This window comes from Phyllobates terribilis, unplaced genomic scaffold (genome assembly GCF_046119375.1).
Source record: "Phyllobates terribilis strain yellow unplaced genomic scaffold, ASM4611937v1 Scaffold_1__5_contigs__length_1240528914, whole genome shotgun sequence".
Taxonomy (NCBI): domain Eukaryota; kingdom Metazoa; phylum Chordata; class Amphibia; order Anura; family Dendrobatidae; genus Phyllobates; species Phyllobates terribilis.
The window spans coordinates 876,772,483-876,799,294 of NW_027362761.1; the positions used below are offsets into that span (position 1 = coordinate 876,772,483).

General features: G+C 42.3%; 1 protein-coding gene across 1 annotated transcript in view; it reads right to left on the reverse strand.

Annotated features, from left to right (window-relative positions):
- Window positions 1-1,768: 1,768 nt before the first annotated feature.
- Window positions 1,769-26,812, reverse strand: part of TBCK (TBC1 domain containing kinase) — a 396,446-nt gene continuing 371,402 nt past the window's right edge. The window contains exon 26 of the mRNA XM_073639595.1: window positions 1,769-4,955. Within this exon, the coding sequence (XP_073495696.1) occupies window positions 4,845-4,955 (111 nt within the window). The 3' untranslated portion in view covers window positions 1,769-4,844. The remainder of the gene's footprint in view (window positions 4,956-26,812) is intronic.

The window sequence follows — 26,812 nt, forward strand, 5'->3', positions numbered from 1 at the left end:
TATGTGGTAATAGAATTTATACCAAAAACAGTGATTAATCTGGTTAGTCATATTGGACTGCTATTACTTTGAACACTACTGTAAAGGCATAGTACAGTGAGATGGGTGTGGAGGAGCTTAAGTGGAGCTACACAGAGATCCAACCTCAACCCCATTAAATATCTTGCAAATGAAATTAAACACTGTTTGTGAGTCAGACCTTCTCATCCAACATTAATGCCTGACCCACAAATGTTCATTTGACTGAATGAGCACAAATTCCAAATTCCCACAAACACACAGCAAAATCTTATGCAAAGTCTTACGAAAAGAGTACATGCTGTAACCGTTATAACTTAACGTAACTCCTGCAACAGATAGAAGCATCTGTTAGCAGGAGGTTTCAACTTTGGAAACTGCAGCTGATCATGTGACTGGTCCTCTTTGAAAGAACGATTTATCCATGTTGGAAGAATCAAAATAAGTGACTTTATTTAGCATCATATTAATGTAAAGTATGCACAAAAGATTACAGAAACTTTTTGGGCTCCGTTGGGAAAGTCTACTGAGGACAACCAAATAAAACTATGTCTATGCTCAATTTTTAAATAACACATTATGATACCATTGCCTGCATACTCACTGCTCCGGCTCCGCGGTGGTCCCCTTCTGCTGGCATGCCTCCTGCTTGTTCATGCCACACTTACTGGCAGCTCGCCTAGTGTGCGCGTGGGTCTGCTTCCCGATTCTTAAAGGGGCAGCACGTGCACATAGTAAAATTCCCCCAGTGAATTTCTGGAAAGCATTTAGAATAATGAGCTCACCTGCTGGATGGCTCTCAACCTATTGCTGAGAGTCACCCTATGTAAAAGACTCCCTTTCCCTTAGGGAGTCGCTGAAGCAACAGCTTTCATTAGTATGTAGTCTCCCCTACTAGTGAGTTGTTAGTCCTCTGGTTCTCGTGTGGCTAGAATCCTGATTCTGTACCAGAATCCCTGGTCCGTGTGCGGCCAGTTTCCTGAACATTGTCCCCTGGTCTGTGATCGGCCATTCTTGTTTCCAAAGTCCCTAGTCCCGGTGTGGCCAGCTCCGTGAACATTGTCCCCTGGTCCAGGTGTTGTCATTTCCCTGAACATTATCCCTTGGTCCTGGTGTGGCCAGTCCTCTGAGCATTATCCCCTGGTCCTGGTGTGGTCATTTCCCTGAACATTCTCCCCAGGTCCCGATGCGGCCAGTGTCTGAACATTTCCCTATCCGAGTATCCGGACTGCTACAACCTATCTCAGAAGTATCCGCCTGAATCTCTGTGTCAGTAACCGTTCTGCAGTAAACCTGAACTTATCCTATTAGTCTGAACAGAGGTCTAGTCTGTCTCAGCTACCTGACCCCTGGGGTCAGCTACTGAAGTACCGGCATTTGCCTTGGAGTGGTACCTGGCGGCTACCTGCAGCCCAGCCTGTCTCCACTATCTGGAGCTGCAGTGAACACCTGGTAGCCGCTTAGCCCCTACCTAGGCAGACCCATCCCTGTGGCACAGTGGGTCCACTAATCCACTTGCGCCACAGGGTGGCGTAACACACGTCTTCATTTTAGCATGAAAGGGTAAAAATTAGTGAGTGTCCTTTTTGTTATTTGTCTATGCATTGTACAACAGTAATAGTTGCCTTGTAACTAAAGACATAGAAGAAGTCAAGCAACACGATTTGTAAAAATTAAAAGGACATTTTTATTGAAGAAGATCATATTCAAGTAATTGCTGTAAAGCTTCACTTCACTATGTCTTTTATGTAGACAGGCTGCACTGCTGCTCCACCTGGGACATAACAGTCAGGAAACAGATATATATACCGCATTGGGACCATATAACAATGAAATGACAAAAAAAATCTTAATAGAGCCTTGTATTCTCATAATAATGATGGCCCATTCATAAGTCATGAATGTTTTATCTTATTAGTACAATGAAGTGGCGAGCTGCACGGCACAAGCACTATGACATGAGCAGCATTACTAGACACAGCTGTAGGCACAGAAGAGTCACTGTGCCTATCTATACAATGGAGGAGACTTCACTGTTCTGATAAGTGGGGAATCCAGATGTTTGATCACCACTTATAAAACACTTGGGGCCTATCTAAAGTTCTTATCAATCAATGCTTTAGTGCCAGAAAAAGCCATTAATGTTGAAAAAACATAAAAAACAACAACACTGGCAATACAAGTGGAATTAACCACTGCTAGTGCTAGATGGTAAAGATGGAAATGAAATAATTATTTTAGAAACACAATTGAATATGATACATTTAACCCCTTCACGACCTTGGACCTAGGTACGTCCAAGGTTGTGTCCCTACCTTTGAGGCAGGATCCGGCGCTGAGTCCGCATCTTTCCCTGCACATGACAGCTGGTGCCTCTAACAACCGTGGTTGGGTTCGAGATCCACCCGTGCTGTTAACCAGTTAAATGCTGATGTCAATCACTGACAGCAGCATTTAATGCGCACTGGCCGGAAGTGCGCCACAAGTCCCACCCAACGGTGCCCCTGTCATGTGATCGCGGGGCGCCGATGGGTTGTCATGACAGCCGGGGGTCTACACAAGACCCTCGTGCGCTGTCATTGTGAATCTACTTTGAATGCTGGCCGATGATCACAGCTCCAAGTCTCCTAAGGGGACTGTTGAAGCCAGTAAAAAGCAAAAAAAAAAAAAAAAAGTTTTAAAAAATAACAAAAAAAACACAAAATTTCAAATCACCCATTGCCCCATTGAAAAGGAAACAATAAAAAAATACCCATATTTGGAATGCCGAGTTCATAAATGTCCGATCTATCAAAATATAAATTAAATGAATCACATCGGTAAACGGCGTAACGAAAAAAAAAATTTAAACGCCAGAATTAAGTTTTTTGGCCACCACAACATTGCAATAAAATGCAATAACAGGTGATCCAAACATCATATCTACCCCAAAATAGTGTCAATAAAAAAGTTAGCTAAGGGCGCAAAAATAAGTCCTCACCCAGCCCCAGATCCTGAAAAATGGAGAAGCTACGGGTCTCGAAAAATGGCGACATAAGCTAATTTTTTTTCATACAAATTTGGGATTTTTTTTCACCATTTAAACTAAAACCTACACATGTTTGGTATCAGCGTACTCATACTGACCTGGGGAATCATATCACAAGGTCAGTTTCGAATTTAGTAAACATGGTAAATAAAAAAACAAAAAAAACTTTGTGGAATTGCATTTTTTTTTGCAATTACACCGCACTAGGATTTTTTTTCTCATTTTCCAGTACACTATATGGCAGAATGAATGGTGTCATTCAAAAGTACAACTCGTCCCGCAAAAAACAAGCCCTAATACGGCTATATTGACGGAAAAATAAAAAACAATTATGGCTCTGGGAAGAAGGGGAGCAGAAAATGAAAGCGGAAAATTGCAAAGTTGTTAAGGGGTTAAAAGCTTTAGATGCAAGAAATGATGCTCCTAAGATGTAACCCTGTTGAATTTCGCAAAGGTTTCTAGTTGATAAAATATAACCACCTTCACTAACACTTTGATGAAGAGATTCACCATTGAGTTGCCTATCGTCTATGTTGGTCGTGATGTGGGGTGTCTGCAGGCTACTTCAGCTGTCAGGACCACTGACACAGTATTTTTGCCAAAAGGCTTTGTTTAGTCCAGTGTAATAAGTACCACTTCTTATAGGCAGAACACCATATAACTTTTACAGTTCCGAGGACGACGTTTACACTAGTGTAAGCACAAGGAATGGAGAATGTGAAGGGCAGAAAGGAAAAAACACTCTCCAGAGAAGTGACCAGGTCATTAGTCATTGGTCTATGCTCTCATCAGTAAGATACACTTGTTCATCTTGCAGGTAAAACATTCCCAGTGATGGTGACAGCGACTTTTCTAGTTATAATGTAGAGTAGTGATTAAAAAAAATTCCGCTAGAGTGATGTATCCTCCATTTCTGAATCTCATGATTATTTACTAAGCACACTTTCTGCCACGTTCTCTATGCAGCTTTATTCACTGTCCGGTGTAATGCATATTTATTACATGTAACATTATTACAAATATAATAGTTCATCATGATTCACAATGCGATTTTTCCATTTCATACAGATAACTTAGGATCTTCCATAATTCTGTAGTATAACTAATGTGTACCTTTTGTAAATGCTCACAAAGTATAAGCAAACTGCATTAGACAATTGTGTTTTTTTTCTCATTACAAGATGTTCTGACTTGTCAAATTTCTCATAGTCCAAGAGCATGATCACAGAAGAATCTAGAAGATTGCGATGACCCCATAGGCACAGCCATCGCTTCAATGAATTCCTCCCACTGGTTTAGTGGAGACATGACTGCACACACAGCGTCACTGCTCTGAACTGTTCATTTTAGATATCAATGAAGGTTCTTGCTCCACCAATGTGACAGAACCCTTATGGCATATCTGATACACATCAGAAATTGCAATAATGGGAATAAACCCTTTTCTGGGACTATGACCCAATTCTATGTTAGTATTTTGGGTCTAAGATGGAATATGTATACTTTTTAATAGCAATTTCGCCAGAATTCTGGAATAAATAACTTTGAAAAGTGGCAATATTTTTGCACAACTTGTAGTTGCAGAAAAATATTGTGACTTTTGGGTTTTTGGTTGGAGGAAGATAGGAGCAACAATGATTTAGGAACGACATATTCGCTGAATAAAAAAAAATCCCAAAAATTATCTTGTAGCTGTATCCAGAAGCATGATATTGTGAATGAAAATAATATATAAAAAAGTAGATGGCACAGGTGGAACTGGACTGGACCAATAGTCAGTCTTCAGGATGTGGAACGGTCATATTTGCGGGGATGGTACAGTTAGTAGACCTGTTGGCTTCATCTTGTTCATTCCACCATCCAAGATACAAACACGTGGGTATCCTAACTTCACCAGATGTGCTGCAAACTAAGAGAGAAAACATTAGTGCAATTATCCAGAGCCAACATTGTGCCGGCCTTACTTTTTTTGTAGAAAGGACTGGAGATAACAATAAAAGAATGTATACATTAGTGCACATGTACAGTAGACGTATGTTGACAAAACTACATATCGAATACAACGTAGTCTCTTTGAAACGACCACCCCAAATTGCAGTGAAAACGACTGGTCTAATTATATTAGTGCTCTTCATCTTGTTGATCTTTTGAAGAAGTTTCTTTTATATACAGTATTCCTTGAGGCAGAAACCCATACTCTTTGCTCTCAGTGGCACAATGCTCAGAGGAACAACACAATGCATAAACCACCATGAGTAACATCTTCTCCATAGCATGCAAGTTGTACTTTGGGGCCACCTAGGGCATTGCATTCTGAAGATGCACCTCCTGCTCATGTGCCAATTTCAGACACACATTTATTTCTTGACTACTATACCATAATTTTTATTTAACCTCGTATATATGGTAATTACCTATGTTTATGTCTCGGTATTCACACAAAGCCCAACAAAGGGTGTCAACCAGAAACGTTGCTGTAATTCTGTCTATATTACTTACCTTGATACTGTATGTTGTGCACTTACTTGGACCTGGTTGAACAACCATGCTAATAAAAATTCTTGTAAGGCATAACCAACACCTCCTGAAGTGCTGTTCCAGTAACGTTTTGTATATCAGTGTAACAGGATAAGCTAGGTGGCCATCTCCCTCTGACCGTGCACTCATTCAAATCAGCTTGTACACATAAGAGATGTGCTGCCTCACCATCACTTCTAACCCCTCAAGTGTCTTCTCTAAGGTGTCCTTCCATGCTTGTTATAGTAGCCATTTTTTATAATTCTCCATTTTTATAATTCTCCATTACTAGAACGTGGCCTCTGTGCAAGGATTTTCTCTTAATCAAGGCCACCATATACCATTTAAGTCAGGCGAACCCACTGATTTACAAGGGAACGTCAAACCATTTGAGGGTTTCCTGGCTCTCCTGAGACAGATGATGTTGGGAGAGAGAAGGATTGGGCAGTTTGACTTTTAAAAACATCTTCCTAAGGTATATAAGGTATCTTAACGCTATAATAAACCATTTACTCTCATGCTTTTCCTACTCTCTCGTCACTTTTTTCCCCTATAGTTCCTTTACCAATGTAGAATTTTTTTCCTCACTTTATAATAACACAGTATTGTTTGTAACATGCCTAAGACTTGAGACATGTTGTATAATCATTCACTCAGTAACTCAGCCATTGCTTTACAGACTTCTTTATTTAGTGATACAATGTTGGACTTTTGGGCTAATGGCATAAAGAAAGAAAATTCCAGGACTGTGGCACATACTCGCAGGGTGGGCTCAATACGAGATTTTACAAAGTGTGGAGTGTGAAGAATCTGACAGCTGCCCAAGTCAAGTTCACTTGTCAAGCCTATATCCTATGTCACTTTTTACTGGCCAACCTATTCCCATTATTTTTAAGCTGTCTGCACATTCCATAGGTATTTACGATGAACATTATAATCACTGTATACTATAGCAATTACATAGCAGACACCAGATATACTGAACATAAATTCTACAACCAGAATGGGTTTATGATGGCTGCTAGCATTCAAAAGACACAGTAGGAGAGAGAAATATATTTTCTATATGTAGGCCTAGTGGGATGTATCAATTCATGGCTATTTTCAGTTGGTAATTTTTAGAAACTTTTACATTTCAAACGGATTAATTCAAAATATAAAATACATTTTATATACTCTCTAATAGAATAATAGGTTAGTAGAAGAAGACCTATGTTCAGGAGCCAAAGATGAGAGTACTTTCAAAGAGTTTGTCATGTCCTGCGGAAAATCTGAAAATTTACTGCCAGGCAGATGACTCTTCAGATAAGTAGGAATTGTCCAAAGTTGGAACCGTTATGGTGATTTGATAGGGTGAACAAAGAGACACTTAAATATTTTTTTATGAAATAGACAGAAGTGTAAAAGTTATTGAGAGGTGGAAGAGGGGGAGGGGTGGGGGGCTGACCTAAAACATCATAATTGCATAGAAAGTTAAAAAAACAACAATAGTCATTTGTCTTCAGTAGTTCTAGCCTACTTCTGTTCTTATTCTACTTATATAGCCACCCAAGTTAGATTAATTAAATAGTCCTAAAAAAGAACAACTTTGATACAAAAGAATCCCGCCAGCTTTGTGGGGGAGGGCTGGGAGCGTTCATTGTGTACTGGGTGAAAGGATTGCATGGGAAAACAGGAATCAATGCTAAATAAACTTCTCATTAAAGGCAACTAAATTTCATTGTGAACAGTACGTGAGGCTGGCTATACAGAAGCCAATGTAACACTTAATACACATCTAAATGTCTTGATGGAAAAATCAGCAGTGGGCCCGCAAAACATTCCTGCCTCTGTTATCCTGGCATTAGCAGAAAGGAGCACCTAGTTAGTACTTTGCTGAATGGCCTAATTTATTTTAGACAGGATAATTGGCAGATCAAAGCAGCCCTGACTATAATGGGTGACAGCTTGTAAGAAAACCACTTTTAAAGCGATTGTTCCCCTTTATGAGTGATAGATGAGAGCAGGTGTAAATGGGTACTTCTCTTTTGTGGGTAGTGTCCAGGGAAAGGAAGAACAGCCATGGGGTATAATAGATTACCTTTTACCCAAATTATTCCTGCTTGAAGAAAAATTAATTTAGTTATTGGGTATGTATTTTAGAATTGAAGAAAATTAACTATTTAAAATATAACCTGAAGTTCCTGAATCACGGGCAGCATGAATCAGAAGCTGGCTGCGTGATTACAGCCAGGCATGTCTTACACTGACATGCTGTGGCACTTCAGAGAAAACATGGTTTGAATACTCCGATGATGTCCCTGGCCGTCTTCTCTCCATCCTGTTCCAGTTAATTGACAGGTCTGTACCATATGTATGCATAAGGAGGGACCTGTCAATCAACTGGATCATGGTAGGGAAGAGCCAGATGGGGACATTATCAGACTAGTCATGTCTCTCTCTATAGTCCTATATGTTTTCAAACTATGTTTTCTCTGAAAGGCGCAGAGCGTCAGTGTAAAACATACCTGGCTGCAATTGCTCAGACTCATCTAATGACAGGTTCCCTTTAATGTTTTTTGTGTAAAGAAAAATATACTCACATGATATCATGTCACTATGGAAGCAATGTTAAAGGGGTTTTCCAGCACTTTTATATTGATGACCTATCCTATCAATAAAAGATCAGCAGGGTTCTGACATCCCCAACAATAAGCCGTTATCATTAGTGTTGAGCCACCCCTGTAGTGTTCGAGTTCGGTTCGGTTCGTCGAACACCCGTGTGTTCGCCGAACTGTTCGTCGAACACCTTCGAACACCGTTAAAACCAATGGCAGGCAAACAAAAACACATAGAAACACATAGAAAACACCTTCAAAGGTGTCCAAAAGCTGACAAACTGCTCAGAAGACACAACTAACACATGGAAAAGTGACAAGTACATATAGTCATGCGAAAAGAAAAGAGGTGGAGGAGTAAAAGGAGGGGGAGACACAGATATAGGCATGTCATGCCCTTCTAAAATCCAAAAAGTGAGAAGCCGAGACGGCCAGTCCGCTCCTGCCCGTGCCACCTCCGTGTCGCCGGGTTTGTGCCAGAGCCGCGGTGAACCCTGACGGCCAGCCCCCCTCTCCCAATACTGGTGCCTGTCCGCTGGTGGGTCGAGAGAGCCCCCCTGTGGTGGAGGCAGCTCTAAGCTTTTTAATTTAAATTGTCCCTCTAATTTGAATGAATACACTTTAAATCCATTTACAAGGATCTATTGGAGGGCAAGTCTCATGCCAGCAGCCGCGTAATTCCAGCTCCAGTAGCGTCCACTAAAGCTGCTGCAGTTAAAAAGCTTTTATAAGGATCGAGCTCGGCTGTCCACCGCAAGGCATCCTAGTGCCAGTCCCAGCCCCTATGCCTTGGGGTGCCTCCTGATGCTCTTCACTAAGTATCCCGTGGTCCCGAAGCATTTCCTTTGAAAAAATTAAGTGTCCAAACTACAGGTGGTGTAGCTTGCTTAACAGCCGGGATAATCCGCTGACTAGCAGACACTGCTACTAGGCACAAAGTATTTCCTGGGCTAGATGCAGTTAAAAATTTGTAAGTAGATACTCTCGTTGGATGCTGAGAAAGCATTCCATAGAGTCTCCTGGCACGCCATATATGATTCTCTTAAAAAGCTTGGGGTAGGGGTCTAGGGGACCCTTTTATAGCCAAAATCACGGCCCTGTATCACAATACGTCACCTAGGCTGAAGATAAATGGAACTGTAGCACCGAGGGCTCGGTTGCTACAGACGTATTGCACCTCACCCAGAGGTGTGATATCTCACTCTCAGATAAGGATGGAGTGTGGATCAGGACCCGACACCTGCATGCATTACACCACATTGCCGTGGGGCAGGGCGACCAATATGCCCCTGAGATGGGCACGACAGTCCCTGTCCCTGGCTGGAGTGGGGGGAGGGAACACTGAGGAAGGGGAACCCTGCAGTGCAGGAGCAGGGAGGAAGCAGTTCCTGGGTGCATTGAGAAGGGAGTATAAAAGGTGGGCACCATCTTAGTTCAGTGCAGAGAAGTCTGAGCAGAAGTGGCAGGGAGCAGGGGCTCTGCTCCGGAGGCGGGCCTAGTAACAGAGGCCCAGGCCTGCAAGAGGGAGAAGGAAGGAAGAGGAGCGGAGAAGGCTCCAGGAACGAGGAATGAAGGGATCCCAGGGGTGCGGACGGGCGAGTCGCCACCGCACGCCCGAATCCACCTGCGTGGAGGGGTCAGGCCAAAGGGGGAGACCGGTCCCCGAACTAGTGGAGGCAGGAAACGACAATCAGCTAGAAACCGGAGGCTCTGACATTTTATGTGGCGTAGCCCCTTGCTCCACCCGCTAGGAAGGCACCACATAGGGTCAGGGAAACTGGCGCCAAGTTTACCAAGAGGAGGCCCGAGGCAGCCGGACAGAAGTGTTGGTAAGAAAGGCCAGACAAAGGACACACAAAGGGGGTCCTGTGAAGCGCTCCAAAGTTATCTGGGAGTTGTCTGAGCCCCTCACCTGGTGAGCACAGTACGACGTGGGCAGCCGTTACCTGCAGACGTGGTCTGGATAATAAGAACTGTGAGTAAAGGCCCTGAACTGCATCACTGACTCCGTGTCGTTACTGCTGCTGCCCTGCACCATCACCCCCATCCTCCGCATACACTGCCCTGAGGCTATACTCCTCCCGTGGGGAGTTATGCTACGCTCTGCTGCACCCACAACACCAGCCTTAGCGGTCTGCCCTGTAGCGGCGGTTCACTCTGACCGCAATCCACGGGTGGCGTAGTCGGACATTTAAACATCAAAACCACATAAATAGTTCCGCCACTGGTTTGACCGCCCTGAGCCACGGAACCGGATCGCCGCCACGAAGACTACAACCACCAGCATCCACCAAAAAGGGTCCGGCTCCGGGTGTCCCAAGGCCCAGGGGGTGCGTCAGAACATTTTCATCACCTTTCACAATCACCAATGGGACAAGGCAGGGATGTCCTCTGTCCACTCTCTTATACATCCTAGTGACGGAGCACCTGCTCTCATCAATTCGCCATAACCCCAATATTAGGTGGATTGAGGTGGGAGGCACCGAGTACAAGTGCTCTCTATTTGCTGATGATGTCCTAGTATATATCACTCAATCACATATATCCATCCCTGCTGTTATGGCTGAAATAGATCACTTTGTTACATGGTAAAATTTTAAAATCAATGCAGCGAAGTCTGAGGCCCTCGATGTCTCCCTCCCTAAATCCATATAGGATTCCATCCAGTCCAACTTTCCCTTTGCCTGGCCCTCACAGGGTATCAAATACTTAGGAATTCCTATTCATAGAGACCTCTCCCATCTATGTTATCTTAATTTTGGGCCCTTTATTGAACAATTCCATACAGACCACGGTTGGCAAGTTGGAACTGTGAGATTCACTACGTGCACCACTGGTATTTTGTGGAAAAGCACATGTAAGATTCTGCAACAGTCTCTGCTGATACTCCTGCATGCGTGCATCCCTTTCTATGGCAGGAATAATTTCTGCAAATTTACTTTTGTACCGGGGATCTAACAGTGTGGCAACCCAGTAGTCAGGATTATTTCTAATTCTCACAATTCGAGGGTCATGTTGCAGGTAGTGCAGCAAGAAGGCACTCGTGTGTTGCGCATCCAGGAGCACCAAGTCCCTGTTGTGTTGGTGGCGAGGTAACAATCATGCTTCCTTCCTCTGTCCTCTCCCCCCAACCTCGCACAACAGAAATGTGATCAAGGTCTCCCTCATCTGATGAGTCTTCCATCAGTTCGTCCTCCACTTCTTCCTGGGCTCCTGCACCTTCCTCACTAGTTTGGCTGCTACCATGCGCCATGGTAAAATCATCTCCCCCACCCTCACATGCCTGCCGCCCTGGTGCTGCCGACCGTCTGGACCTTGCAGATGTTAGCCCTTCCGCATACAACTCCTCCTCCTCTACTTCCTCCACCTCCTCTTGTGCCACCACCTGACTCCGAATTCTGTTTAACATGTGCTCCAGCATGTAAATCACCGGAATAGTCATGCTGATAATGGCATCGTCAGCACTAAACATCTTCGTCGCCATTTCAAAACTGTGCAGAAGGGTGCATAGGTCCCTGATCTGAGACCACTCCTCCAGCGTGATTTGCCCCACCTCTGAATCTCGTTGGCCCAGGCTATACGTCAGAACGTATTGCACCAGGGCTTGTCGGTGCTGCCACAGTCGCTGCAACATGTGCAGAGTTGAATTCCACCGGGTAGGCACATCGCATTTTAGCCGGTGAAGTGGCAGGCCCAACGACTTCTGTAGAGATGTAAGTCGCTGAGCTGCGGGATGCGAACGGCGGAAGTGAGCACACAGCGACCGTGCCCTCTGCAGAAGGCCATCTAGTCTGGGATAGTGGGCTAAAAATTGCTGGACAACCAGGTTCAACACGTGAGCCATACAAGGCACGTGAGTGACATTGCCCCGGCGAAGGGCCGCACCCAGGTTTGCAGCATTGTCGCACACGGCCTTCCCTGGTTTCAGGTCCAGTGGAGACAACCATTCATGAAATTGGTTCTCCAGAGCTGACCACAACTCCTCAGCTGTGTGACTCACATTTCCCAGACATTTCAATGTAAAAACCGCCTGATGACGTTGAGCCCTACTGCCAGCATAGTAAGGAGGTGTGCAGGATCCCTTCTGCGCAGTTAGAAAGCTTGTGGCATGACCAGACAGGCTTTGGGTGCAGGTGGAAGACCGAGAGGAGGTTGAGGAGGCAGAAGCAGTGGAGGAAAAATGACATAAAGAGGATTGACGCACAACTCGTGGGGACGGCAAGACTTGGACAGCAGCCCCTTGTCCTGCTGTCACCATAGTTACCCAGTGCCCAGTCAGCGACATGTAACGCCCCTGTCCATGCCTACTCGTCCAAGTGTCTGTGGTGAAATGCACCCTGTCACACACAGAGTTTCTCAAAGAAGCGGTCATGTTGTGTGCGACATGCTGGTGGAGCGCAGGCACACCTTTCTTTGAGAAGTAGTGCCGACTGGGCATCTGGTACTGGGGCACTGCGACGGACATAAGGTCTCGAAAATCCTCTGTGTCCACCAGGCGGAAAGGCAGCATTTCTGTAGCCAAGAGCTTGCAGATGGTGAAATTCAACCTCTTAGCTTTCTCATGGCTAGGAGGAAATGGTCTTTTACTTGTCCACATCTGAGGGACCGAGGGCTGGCTATTGTGCTTAGACGGGGTTGATAAGGGTGTCCCCGGCAAACTGCCGGTCTGTGAGGAAGATGCAGGCGGACATGTTAGGTTGCCTTGATCCAAAGGTGGTGCTATCGATGTCGGACAGCGCTCAAGACCAGCTGGTGTTACCACCTCCAAAGAAAATGATGACCTGCCAATCACGCTGGCTGTTGCGGGTAAAGAGGTGGCAGGTCTGCGCCCCAAAACAGGTGTGACTGCTGTCCCCCCAGTCACAGAGGATGAAGAGGCCGCGGATGCACAAGATATGGCAGACGGTGGTTGGCCCGGCCGGCTAGACCGCATTGTAGCACACTGAGCTTCCCACTGCAACTTATGCTTCATGTCCATATGCCGGTTCATGCATGAAGTACTCAAACTATGTATTTTTTGGCCTCTACTTAGCTTTTGCTGACAAATGTTACAGATAACACGAGTTGGGTCATCTTTATCGATCTGAAAAAATGCCCAGGCTATGCAAGGCTTAGCACCCATGCGACCTGAAGAGCCACCACGACTTGTGGTGAGAGGCAGAGTTGTGTTTGAGGATGCAGTTGTTGACGTGCTTCCAGTACTACGTCTCTGTCCAGGAAGGCGCAACCTGACCTCGTCGTCACTAGCATCTTCCTCCACCTCCTCTGCTGACCTCATCTCTTGGCTGACTGTGGGTTGACAGTAAGTGGGATCTCCGACCTCATCATCATCACCCTGTGCGTTATCACACCCGTCGTCCTCAGAGCCAACCTGTTCCTGCCCTGACAAAAAACTAAAGTTGTCGCTCCAATCAGGTATTTGAGTCTTATCATCGTCTTCCTCATTGTCTCCACCAACAGGAGTTACAGTTTGGGAATGAGGGTCTACATTATGGTCAGAACCTTCTGCGTCTGGTCCTGGATCCGACTCATAAAGATTCTGGGCATCAGTGCAGATCATTTCCTCGTCTGGATTCACAGAAGCGCTGGAGTCGACCTCTGATTCCCAGGCTATAGTATGAGTAAACAGCTCTGCAGACTCAACCATCTGTTCTACCTCATACTCAGACGGGCAGCTGGAGATTTGGGAGCTGTGAGGAAGCAAGTGCGATTTGGGTGACACCTTTGAGGACTGGAGTATTTGTGATGTTGAAGTTGATGTGGAGGAGAGCCCACTTAAAGGAGCACTTGATATCCGTTGAAGCACCTGCTGTTTTTGTGCCTCATCTGGAATTTGTAGCGATTGGCGTGGCCGTAAGAAAGGGATCTTATCACATTGTCCGCTAAAAGAAGTAGACATTTTAGTTTGGCTGGAAGATGGTCTTTCTTCTGCACCTACCCCACGGACACAACCTTTTTTCCCCTTCCCAACACGCCTATTCCCCTTTCCACCAGCAGCAGGCCTTTTTCCACTCATTTTGGTGGTTAACTAATTCACAACTCTGGAGTTGTTTGCACAAAAAAACAATGGATGGTAACCGAGCAGAGCTGAGTGGCCAAACTGTGGTATTAGGCCAAAACTATTGGCTGGGTTAGATGCAGAAAAAAATTATTTTTAATTTGCAACCTGATGGAGGTCAGTATAGATGGACTAATAGACCAAGTCCCACACACCGCTAGAAGCCCAAATATTTTTTCAGAGCTAGATGCAGAAATTTTTTTTATTCAATTTGCAACCTGATGGAGGTCAGTATAGATGGACTAATAGACCAAGTCCCACACACTGCTAGAAGCCCAAATAATTTTTCAGAGCTAGATGCAGAAAAAAATTATTTTTAATTTGCAACCTGATGGAGGTCAGTATAGATGGACTAATAGACCAAGTCCCACACACCGCTAGAAGCCCAAATATTTTTTCAGAGCTAGATGCAGAAAAAAATTATTTTTAATTTGCAACCTGATGGAGGTCAGTATAGATGGACTAATAGACCAAGTCCCACACACCGCTAGAAGCCCAAATATTTTTTCAGAGCTAGATGCAGAAAAAAATTATATTCAATTTGCAACCTGCTGGAGGTCAGTATAGAAGGACTAATAGAACAAGTCCCACACACTGCTAGAAGCCCAAATATTTTTTCAGAGCTAAATGAAGAAAAAAATTATTTTTAATTTGCAACCTGATGGAGGTCAGTATAGATGGACTAATAGACCAAGTCCCACACACTGCTAGAAGCCCAAATATTTTTTCAGAGCTAGATGCAGAAAAAAATTATTTTTAATTTGCAACCTGATGGAGGTCAGTATAGATGGACTAATAGACCAAGTCCCACACACTGCTAGAAGCCCAAATATTTTTTCAGAGCTAGATGCAGAAAAAAATTATTTTTAATTTGCAACCTGATGGAGGTCAGTATAGATGGACTAATAGACCAAGTCCCACACACCGCTAGAAGCCCAAATATTTTTTCAGAGCTAGATGCAGAAAATTTTTTTATTCAATTTGCAACCTGATGGAGGTCAGTATAGATGGACTAATAGACCAAGTCCCACACACTGCTAGAAGCCCAAATATTTTTTCAGAGCTAGATGCAGAAAAAAATTATTTTTAATTTGCAACCTGATGGAGGTCAGTATAGATGGACTAATAGAACAAGTCCCACACGCTGCTAGAAGCCCAAATATTTTTTCAGAGATAAATGAAGAAAAAAATTATTTTTAATTTGCAACCTGATGGAGGTCAGTATAGATGGACTAATAGACCAAGTCCCACACACTGCTAGAAGCCCAAAAATTTTTTCAGAGCTAGATGCAGAAAAAAATTATTTTTAATTTGCAACCTGATGGAGGTCAGTATAGATGGACTAATAGACCAAGTCCCACACACCGCTAGAAGCCCAAATATTTTTTCAGAGCTAGATGCAGAAAAAAATTATATTCAATTTGCAACCTGCTGGAGGTCAGTATAGAAGGACTAATAGAACAAGTCCCACACACTGCTAGAAGCCCAAATATTTTTTCAGAGCTAAATGAAGAAAAAAATTATTTTTAATTTGCAACCTGATGGAGGTCAGTATAGATGGACTAATAGACCAAGTCCCACACACTGCTAGAAGCCCAAATATTTTTTCAGAGCTAGATGCAGAAAAAAATTATATTCAGTTTGCAACCTGATGGAGGGCAGTATAGATGGACTAATAGAATGATGCTATGCCCAAAAGATTTTACTTCACTAGGTGCAGTAAAAAAATTGGTATTCTATACACAGGTGGTATATCTTGCAACACAGATAGGCTACTCCACTGACTAACACACTCTGCAATAGGCCAAAAAGGATTAGCTTTACTAGATTCAGCCAAATGCTGTGAAAAAAACTTGCACAGCACTGGCACAGACCTGCCTGGCAAAAACTGATAGGAACTGATGTAACCTAGTCCTGAAAAGGACTCCAATTACAATTAGTCTTTACTCCCACAATCTATCTATTTAAGAGCACAGACCTGCCTGATAAAAGTCGTAGGAAATGCTGTAACCTAGTCCTTAAAAGGACTGCAATCACAACTATTCCCTACTCCCAAGCTATCTGTATATTTGTGCGAAAATTGGCTTGAAATTAACAAGGTATAGCGCACACAGCAACAGCGGTGCCGTCTAACATGCAGCTGCAGCAGTGAGAAAATGGTGGCGACGGGGAAAATGGCTGGGTCTTATAGGGCAAGGACATGTGACATACACTGCCAATCACACATGCCCTTGCTTGTGTGAAAAAAAGCACTTCGCTCCGTGTGTGCGCTGCTGATAGGCTGACAGATTGCACCTCCCCACTGCAAATGCGGGAAAGAGAAAAAAAAATGGAGATCTTCATTGTTCCTGCAGAGATCCATCCCCTTCCCCTCCCCCCGCCCCGCTGTACACTCAAACTGCGTATTAACATTAATTTTCATCATTACTGAGAAAAAATCCAGTTATGATTTTGGTGCACGAACAGTTATCGAACATAACCTCGAACAGCCGAATTTTTCTCAAATTGTTCGTGTTCGCCGACCGGCTCGAACACCGCCCAAAACAGCTCGAATTTGAGATTGGCGAACAGTTCGAGTAGAACAACGCTCATCTCTAGTTATCATATGGGGCAGGATGTAAACAGTGTATGGAGATCTCAGCAGTTATATATAATGATTTGTGACCACCACAGGGTATTGAAGATTAGCAACTATTGAAAAGACTAGGAGTTAATTTTCAGTACCCGACAGAGCAGGAACCATGTTTGAGAACCTTTAATTTTGTTGCCGCAGTATCACTGAAATAAATTGAAACTTTCTGAGCAGCATGTGCCATATTTATCATGCGTTGCAGACACTTATTACGACTATTTTGAGAATAGAAAAAGTGATGGCCACAAGGAAGAAGTTCTAGCAATATTTATCCATATCTACAGATGAGTAAAAGTCATACACTAAGCAAATGCTAGAGGTAATAAAGCTTCTAACAATACAATATGGAAATGATATGAGGCGAAAGGTAGTGTGACTTTTCAATTCTCTAAAGCGGAGAAATGCAGCCTGTATAATTTAGGGAAACAAATGGTGCTTTAACTTGTATTATCGTGGCTTTAGCAAAGCCTTTGAAATGGATAAAGTCAAACTAACTTGGAATAGAGTTGTGGTTTTAATCTCACATTATTTACATTCCCTGAACCGCTCTCAATTTTTCCTATACCAGTTGAGAATACATGCTTGGCACAGACGTGGCAAAGCTATAACAAAAGGCTTTCATGCCAGCACAGAAATAGACCAGAAGTCGTGAGGCTTTTTGATCTATACATTCCCAACATCTTATTAATTACCACATCATTGAACTTAAAAAAAAAAAAAACCTCTTGGAGTTCCGAACAATATCTGAGCTTTCAAAACTATTCTGCTCCTTGTAGGGACTCTGGGAATATACTGACAAGGAGATTGTGTGATATCCTGACCAGAAATGAATGCACTAGAAGAGAAGTGGCAGCACAGTAATTCCGGACACCAAAATTGAAAATTTGGGAACATTTTCTACATTTTTTTTGCCTATTATTTTTTGGCTGTCCTCAACTGCCGTTTTTTAGAGTCCAAATTTAAAATGTTTGATATTCATAAGAGCAATGACATCGGAAGGTCATGGTTTTTCCTTGGCCCCATAGATGATTTGCAGCCAAGGGGACGCTTTAGTTAAATGAAAGGAATATTAGACAATGTTTTGCATAGCCCAGGATGGGCTGGGTAACGACTGAAAATCTGCTAACTACATTATCTTCTCCAGGTAGCTTCTTGTGCTCTATAGATGACAATTTACTGTACCTTGAAGGACAAAGCATCATGACACACATACAGTTATATGAAAAAGTTTGGGCACCCCTATTAATCTTAAGCTTAATATTTTATAAAAATTGGTGTTTTTGCAACAGCTATTTCAGTTTGATATATGTAATAATTGTTGGACACAGTAATGTTTCTGCCTTGAAATGAGGTTTATTGTACTAACAGAAAATGTGCAATCTGCATTCAAACAAAATTTGACAGGTGCATAAGTATGGGCACCCTTATCATTTTCTTGTTTTAAATACTCCTACCTACTTTTTACTGACTTACTAAAGCACTTTTTTTGGTTTTGTAACCTCATTGAGCTTTGAACTTCATAGCCAGGTGTATGCAATCATGAGAAACGCTACTTAAAGTGGCCACTTGCAAGTTGTTCTCCTGTTTGAATCTCCTCTGAAGAGTGGCATCATGGGCTCCTCAAAACAACTGTCAAATGATCTGAAAACAAAGATTATTCAACATTGTTGTTCAGGGGAAGGATACAAAAAGCTGTCTCAGAGATTTAACCTGTCAGTTTCCACTGTGAGCAACATAGTAAGGAAATGGAAGAACACAGGGACAGATCTTGTTAAGGCCAGAAGTGGCAGGCCAAGAAAAACATCAGAAAGGCAGAGAAGAAGAATGGTGAGATCAGTCAAGGACAATCCTCAGACCACCTCCAGAGAGCTGCAGCATCAACTTGCTGCAGATGGTGTCAGTGTGCATCGGTCAACTATACAACGCACTTTGCACAAGGAGAAGCTGTATGGGAGAGTGATGCGAAAGAAGCCGTTTCTGCAAGCATGCCACAAACAGAGTCGGCTGAGGTATGCAAAAGCACATTTGGAGAAGCCAATTTCTTTTTGGAAGAAGGTCCTGTGGACTGATGAAACCAAGATTGAGTTGTTTGGTCATACAAAAAGGCGTTATGCATCGCGGCGAAAAAACACAGCATTCCAAGAAAAACACTTGCTTCCCACAGTAAAATTTGGAGGAGGTTCCATCATGCTTTGGGGCTGTGTGGCCAATGCCGGCACCGGGAATCTTGTTAAAGTTGAGGGGCGCATGGATTCCACTCAGTATCAGCAGATTCTTGACAATAATGTTCAAGAATCAGTGATAAAGTTGAAGTTAAGCAGGGGATGGATCTTTCAGCAAGACAATGATCCAAAACACCGCTCCAAATCTACTCAGGCATTCATGCAGAGGAACAATTACAATGTTCTGGAATGGCCATCCCAGTCCCCAGACCTGAATATCATTGAACATCTGTGGGATCATTTGAAGAGGGCTGTCCATGCTCGGCGACCATCAAACTTAACTGAACTGGAATTGTTTTGTAAAGAGGAATGGTCAAAAATACCTTCATCCAGGATCCAGGAACTCATTAAAAGCTACAGGAAGCGACTAGAGGCTGTTATTTTTGCAAAAGGAGGATCTACTAAATATTAATGTCACTTTTCTGGTGAGGTGCCCATACTTATGCACCTGTCAAATTTAGTTTGAATGCAGATTGCACATTTTCTGTTAGTACAATAAACCTAATTTCAAGGCAGAAACATTACTGTGTCCAACAGTTATTACATATATCAAACTGAAATAGCTGTTGCAAAAACACCAATTTTTAAAAAACATTAAGCTTAAGATTAATAGGGGTGCCCAAACTTTTTCATATAGCTGTAGTTACCAAAGCTACCTCCAGCATATAGTTATTTTTTATGTCTAGACTGTCAACAGAAGTAGGACTTTTCCCTGAGGGAATGATTTTATGTACCTTATGGAGTTCATTTTTTAACTATATAGCAATATTCACTGCTGCATAGAATATAAAAATATATATACAGTGATTCCAGATAATAATAATAATATTTTTATTTATATAGCGCCAACATATAAGGAAAGTGTTGGTGTTAGTGAATTTCAGCACTTTTAGAAATACCATGCATCTCAAGAGACATACAGTGGGTACAGAAAGTATTCAGACCCCTTTAAAATTTTCACTCTTTGTTTCATTGCAGCCATTTGGTAAATTCTAAAAAGTTCATTTTTTTTCTCATTAAAGTACACTCTGCACCCCATCTTGACTGAAAAAAAAACAGAAATGTAGAAATTTTTGCAAATTAATTAAAAAAGAAAAACTGAAATATCACATGGTCATAAGTATTCAGACCCTTTGCTCAGACACTCATATTTAAGTCACATGCTGTCCATTTCCTTGTGATCCTCCTTGAGATGGTTCTACTCCTTCATTGGAGTCCAGCTGTGTTTAATTAAACTGATAGGACTTGATTTGGAAAGGCACACACCTGTCTATATAAGACCTCACAGCTCACAGTGCATGTCAGACAAAATGAGAATCATGAGCTAAAAGGAACTGCCCAAGGAGCTCAGAGACAGAATTGTGACAAGGCACAGATCTGGCCAAGGTTACAAAAGAATTTCTGCAGTACTCAAGATTCCTAAGAGCACAGTGGCCTCCATAATCCTTAAATGGAAGAAGTTTGGGACCACCAGAAGTCTTCCTAGACCTTGCCATCCAGCCAACATGAGCAATCGTGGGAGAAGAGCCTTGGTGAAAGAGGTAAAGAAGAACCCCAAGATCATTGTGGCTGAGCTCCAGAGATGCAGTAGGGAGATGGGAGAAAGTTTCACAAAGTCAACTATCACTGCAGCCCTTCACCAGTCGGGCCTTTATGGCAGAGTGGCCCGACGGAAGCCTCTCCTCAGTGCAAGACATATGAAAGCCTGCATAGAGTTTGCTCGAAAACACATGAAGGACTCCCAGACTATGAAAAATACAATTCTCTGGTCTGATGAAAAGAAGATAGAACATTTTGGTGATAATTCTAAGCGGTATGTGTGGAGAAAACCAGGCACTGCTCATCACCTGCCCAATACAATCCCAACAGTGAAACATGGTGGTGGCAGCATCATGCTTTGGGGGTGTTTTTCAGCTGCAGGGACAGGATGACTGGTTGCAATTGAAGGAAACATGAATGCGGCCAAGTACAGAAATATACTGGATGAAAACCTCTTCCAGAGTGCTCTGGACCTCAGACTTGACCAAAGGTTCAACTTCAAAAAAGACAATGACCCTAAGCACACAGCTAAAATAACAAATGAGTGGCTTCAGAACAACTCTGTGACCATTCTTGACTGGCCCAGCCAGAGCCCTGACCTAAACCCAATTGAGCATCTCTGGAGAGATCTGAAAATGGCTGTCCACCAACGTTCACCATCCAACCTGACGGAACTGGAGAGGATCCCCAAATCCATGTGTGAAAACTTGTTGCATCATTCCCAAGACTCATGGTTGTACTAGCTCAAAAGGGTGCTTCTACTCAATACTGAGTGAAAGGGTCTGAATACTTATGACCATGTGATATTTCAGTTTTTCTTTTTTAACAAATTGTCAAAAATTTCTACATTTCTATTTTTTTCAGTCAAGATGGGGTGCAGAGTGTACTTTAATGAGAAAAAAATGAACTTTTTAGAATTTACCAAATGGTTGCAATGAAACAAACAGTGAAAATTTTAAAGGGGTCTGAATACTTTCCGTACCCACTGTACAAAGGTGACCATATAAAGACCATTCTTACACTTCTGACTAGACCTGATTTACAGAATGTTATACCTGACATATTGTGAAATGGTAGATCTGATTAGCAAAGTGGGTTAATTTTGAAAGAATTGAAGTAAAAAAAGCAGACCAACAACAAGCTGGCTTTACACTATTCCACAAAATACAAACGTTAATTATCGAGAAGAGCAAAGACCCAAAAGTGAAGAAGGATGAAGGAGGCATTGGGATGATACTGACAACTTGTCCACACAGCAGTGAAGCAGTAACATGGTGTCCTATTAGGATTTAAAATGTGGAAAAGATTATATTACTTTAAGAACGATCTATCAATAGACGCAGTTGAGATCAACATTCCTGGTACTCCATATAAAATATCTCCTGAAATAAAAATGTTTAATAAAACTGCTTGGATATACAATACTGTGCAAAAGTTTTAGGCAGGTGTGGAAAAAGTGCTGCAAAGTAAGAATGCTTTCAAAAATAGAAGTGTTAATAGTTTATTTTTATGTATTAACAAAATGCAACATGAATGAACAAAAGTGAAATCTAAATCAAATCAATATTTGGTGTGACCACACTTTGCCTTCAAAACAGCAACAAAGAATCAATTCTTCTAGATATACAGTACAGACCAAAAGTGTGGACACACCTTCTCATTTAAAGTATTTTCATGACTATGAAAATTGTACATTCACACTAAAGGCATCAAAACTATGAATTAACACATGTGGAATTATATACTTAACAAAAAAGTGTGAAATAACTGAAAATATGTCTTATATTCTAGGTTCTTCAAAGTAGCCACCTTTTGCTTTGATGACTGCTTTGCACACTTTTGGCATTCTCTTGATGAGCTTCAAGAGGTAGTCACCGGAAATGGTCTTCCAACAATCTTGAAGGAGTTCCCAGAGATGCTTAGCACGTGTTGGCCCTTTTGCCTTCACTCTGCGTCCAGCTCACCCCAAACCATCTCGATTGGGTTCAGGTCTGGTGACTGTGGAGGCAAGGTCATCTGGCGTAGCACCCCATCACTCTCGTTCTTGGTCAAATAGCCCTTACACAGCCTGGAGGTGTGTTTGGGGTCATTGTCCTGTTGAAAAATAATTGATGGTCCAACTAAAGGCAAACCGGATGGAATAGCATGCCGATGCAAGATGCTGTGGTAGCCATGCTGGTTCAGTATGCCTTCAATTTTGAATAAATCCCCAACAGTGTCACCAGCAAAGCACCCCCACACCATCACACCTCCTCCTCCATGCTTCACGGTGGGAACCAGGCATGTAGAGTCCATCCGTTCACCTTTTCTGCGTCGCACAAAGACACGGTGGTTGGAACCAAAGATCTCAAATTTGGACTCATCAGACCAAAGCACAGATTTCTACTGGTCTAATGTCCATTCTTTGTGTTCTTTAGCCCAAACTTGTCTCTTCTGCTTGTTGCCTGTCCTTAGTAGTGGTTTCCTAGCAGCTATTTTACCATGAAGGCCTGCTGCACAAAGTCTCCTCTTAACAGTTGTTGAAGAGATGTGTCTGCTGCTAGAACTCTGTGTGGTATTGACCTGGTCTGTAATCTGAGCTGCTGTTAACCTGCGATTTCTGAGGCTGGTGACTCAGATAAACTTATCCTCGGAAGCAGTGGTGACTCTTGGTCTTCCTTTCCTGGGGCGGTCTTCATGTGAGCCAGTTTCTTTGTAGCACTTGATGGTTTTTGCAACTGCACTTGGGGACACTTTCAAAGTTTTCCCAATTTTCCGCACTGACTGACTTTCATTTCTTAAAGTAATGATGGCCACTCATTTTTCTTTACTTAGCTGCTTTTTTCTTGCCATAATACAAATTCTAACAGTCTATTCAGTAGGACTATCAGCTGTGTATCCACCTGACTTCTGCACAACACAACTGATGGTCCCAACCGCATTTATAAGGCAAGAAATCCCACTTATTAAACCTGACAGGGCACACCTGTGAAGTGAAAACCATATAATACATATTTTCAGTTGTTTCACACTTTTTTGTTAAGTATATAATTCCACATGTGTTAATTCATAGTTTTGATGCCTTCAGTGTGAATGTACAATTTTCATAGTCATGAAAATACAGAAAAATCTTTAAATGAGAAGGTGTGTCCAAACTTTTGGCATATATATATATATATATATATATATATATATATATATATATATATATATATACATACTAACAGTGCATTGTGAAAGTATTTGGCCCCCTTGAACTCTTCTACCTTTTGCCACATTTCTGGCTTCAAACATAAAGATATAAAATTCTAATTTTTTTGGGAAGAATCAACAAGTGGGACACATTCGTGAAGTGGCACGAAATTAATTCGATATTTTAAACGTTTTTTTAAAAAAAATAAAAAATGAAAAGTGGGGCGAGCAATATTATTCAGACCCCTTGAGTTAATACTTTGTAGCGCCACCTTTTGCTGCGATTACAGCTGCAAGTCGCTTGGGGTATGTCTCTATCAGTTTTGCACATCGAGAGGCTGAAATTCTTGCCCATTCTTCCTTGCAAAACAGCTCGAGCTCATTGAGGTTGGATGAAGGGCACTTGTGAAAAAGTTTTCAGCTCTTTCAACAGATTCTCGATTGGATTCAGGTCTGGACTTTGACTTGGCCATTCTAACACCTGGATATGTTTATTTTTGAACCATTCCATTGTAGATTTTGCTTTATGTTTGGGATCATTGTCTTGCTGGAAGATAAATCTCCGTCCCAGTCTCAGGTCTTTTGCAGACTCCAAGAGGTTTTCTTCCAGAATAGTCCTGTATTTGGCTCCGCCCATCTTCCTATCAATTTTAACCATCTTCCCTGTCCCTACTGAAGAAAAGAAGGCCAAAGCCATGATGCTGCCATCATCATGTTTGACAGTGGGGATGGTGTTTTGAGGGTGATGAGCTGTGTTGCTTTTACGCCAAACAGATCGTTTTGCATTGTGGCCAAAAAGTTCGATTTTGGTTTCATCTGACCAGAGCACCTCATTCCACATGTTTGGTGTGTCTCCCAGGTGGCTTGTGGCAAACTTCAAACGAGACTTTTTATGGATATCTTTGAGAAATGGCTTTCTTCTTGCCACTCTTCTATAAAGGCCAGATTTGTGCAGTGTACGACTGATTGTTGTCCTATGGACAGACTCTCCCACCTCAGCTGTAGATCTCTGCAGTTCATCCAGAGTGATCATGGGCCTTTTGGCTGCATCTCTGATCAGTCTTCTCCTTGTTCGAGATGAAAGTTTAGAAGGACGGCCGGATCTTGGTAGATTTGCAGTGGTCTGATACTCCTTCCATTTCAATATGATCGCTTGCACAGTGCTCCTTGAGATGTTTAAAACTTGGGAAATCTTTTTGTATCCAAATCCGGCTTTAAACTTTGCCACAACAGTATCTTGGACCTGCCTGGTATGTTCCTTGGTCTTCATGATGCTCTCTGCACTTGAAACAGAACCCTGAGACTATCACAGAGCACGTGCATTTATATGGAGACTTGATTACACACAGGTGGATTCTATTTATCATTACCAGTCATTTAGGACAACATTGGATCATTCAGAGATCCTCACTGAACTTCTGGAGTGAGTTTGCTGCACTGAAAGTAAAGGGGCCGAATAATATTGCACGCCCCACTTTTCATTTTTTTTTTTAAAGTTTAAAATATCCAATAAATTTTGTTCCACTTCACGATTGTGTCCCACTTGTTGTTGATTCTTCCCCCCAAAAATTTGAATTTTATATCTTTATGTTTGAAGCTAGAAATGTGGCAATAGGCAGAAAAGTTCAAGGGGGGCAAATACTTTCACAATGCACAGTATATATATTATATATATACAGGGTGGTCCAAAAGTAGGTGGACAGAAAGTGTAATAAGGTTATGAAGGGGGAGATTTATCAAACACTAAATTGCAGCAGCCTGTCTGGATCATCCTCCAATAAACCATGAATTAGACGTGGACGATAAGCTTTCCACCCAATAGATTTCAGGATTCGCATGATAGAAGCTCGTGAAATTCCCAATTCCAAAGAGGCTCTTCTGGTGGACTTTTTTGGACTCTGAACAAATGTTTCAGCAACAAGTTGTTTATTATCTTCTGTACAGACTGTTTCGGGTCGACCAGTTTTTGGAGCATTAAGGATTGAGCCAGTGGCATTGAATTTGTCACGAATGCGGTAAATGGTTTGTCTTTTTGGGGCTTGAGTACCAAATGTTTCAACCCAATTTTCTCTAACAGTTTCAGCATTTTGAGATTTCCAATACCCTGTTAAAATCCATTTTCTTTGATCTGTATTTAAGTTATTTGCCATTATGTGTTATCTGAATTATCTGAAAAGAAAACAGATTTGAGGGAGATCTATCTGTGAAAACTAGATCTGTGAAACTGGCTCAGTAGTCCTTAGCAACCAATCAGATTCCACCTTTCATTTTCCAAAGCGTCTGTGAGGAATGAAAAGTGGAATCTGATTGGTTGCTAAGGGCAACTGAGCCAGTTTCACTTTACACCATGTTTGATAAATCTCCCCCTTCATAACCTTATTACACTTTCTGTCCACCTACTTTTGGACCACCCTGTATATATTTATTTATATATATATATATATATATGTGTGTGTGTGTTTGTGTGTGTGTGTGTGTGTGTGTGTGTGTGTCCCTATAGTTAGATTTCCTTTTGGTGTTAGAAATATAAATAGTTTTGGATGATTACTAGTGTCCATTCATTGTCTGCGCCGTTGCATCCAAATAACCTGTTCACAAAATCAAAGTATGACATTGGGTTGGAAGGGGTTAAACAGGCAGTTTTGATGACATCACAAAGCACATAAACGTCATAGACATCATATGACATCACAATTGGTATAGAATGTACAAAGTGTAACACCTGATCTTGTTTCATTAGAGCCGGACAGCTTGAAGGAAACAAGTCTAGGTAGGGAACTCTTCACTTACAACCTCACTCATACATTGTATAGATGGGGGGTTAGTAGTGGGATTCAGAACTGCATCATTCACCTGAAAATCTCAGCAAAAAGCACTGGATCATGTGTCCCATGCTATGATTGCTATCATGATTCTAAGATTTAAAAAAAATATTATTGTCCAGATTCCAAGGAAAATCTGCACATTTGGGTGCTTCAGTAAGGCAGTGTGAGCCCGGCCTAACAGGGGTTACCAATCTGCACAACCCCT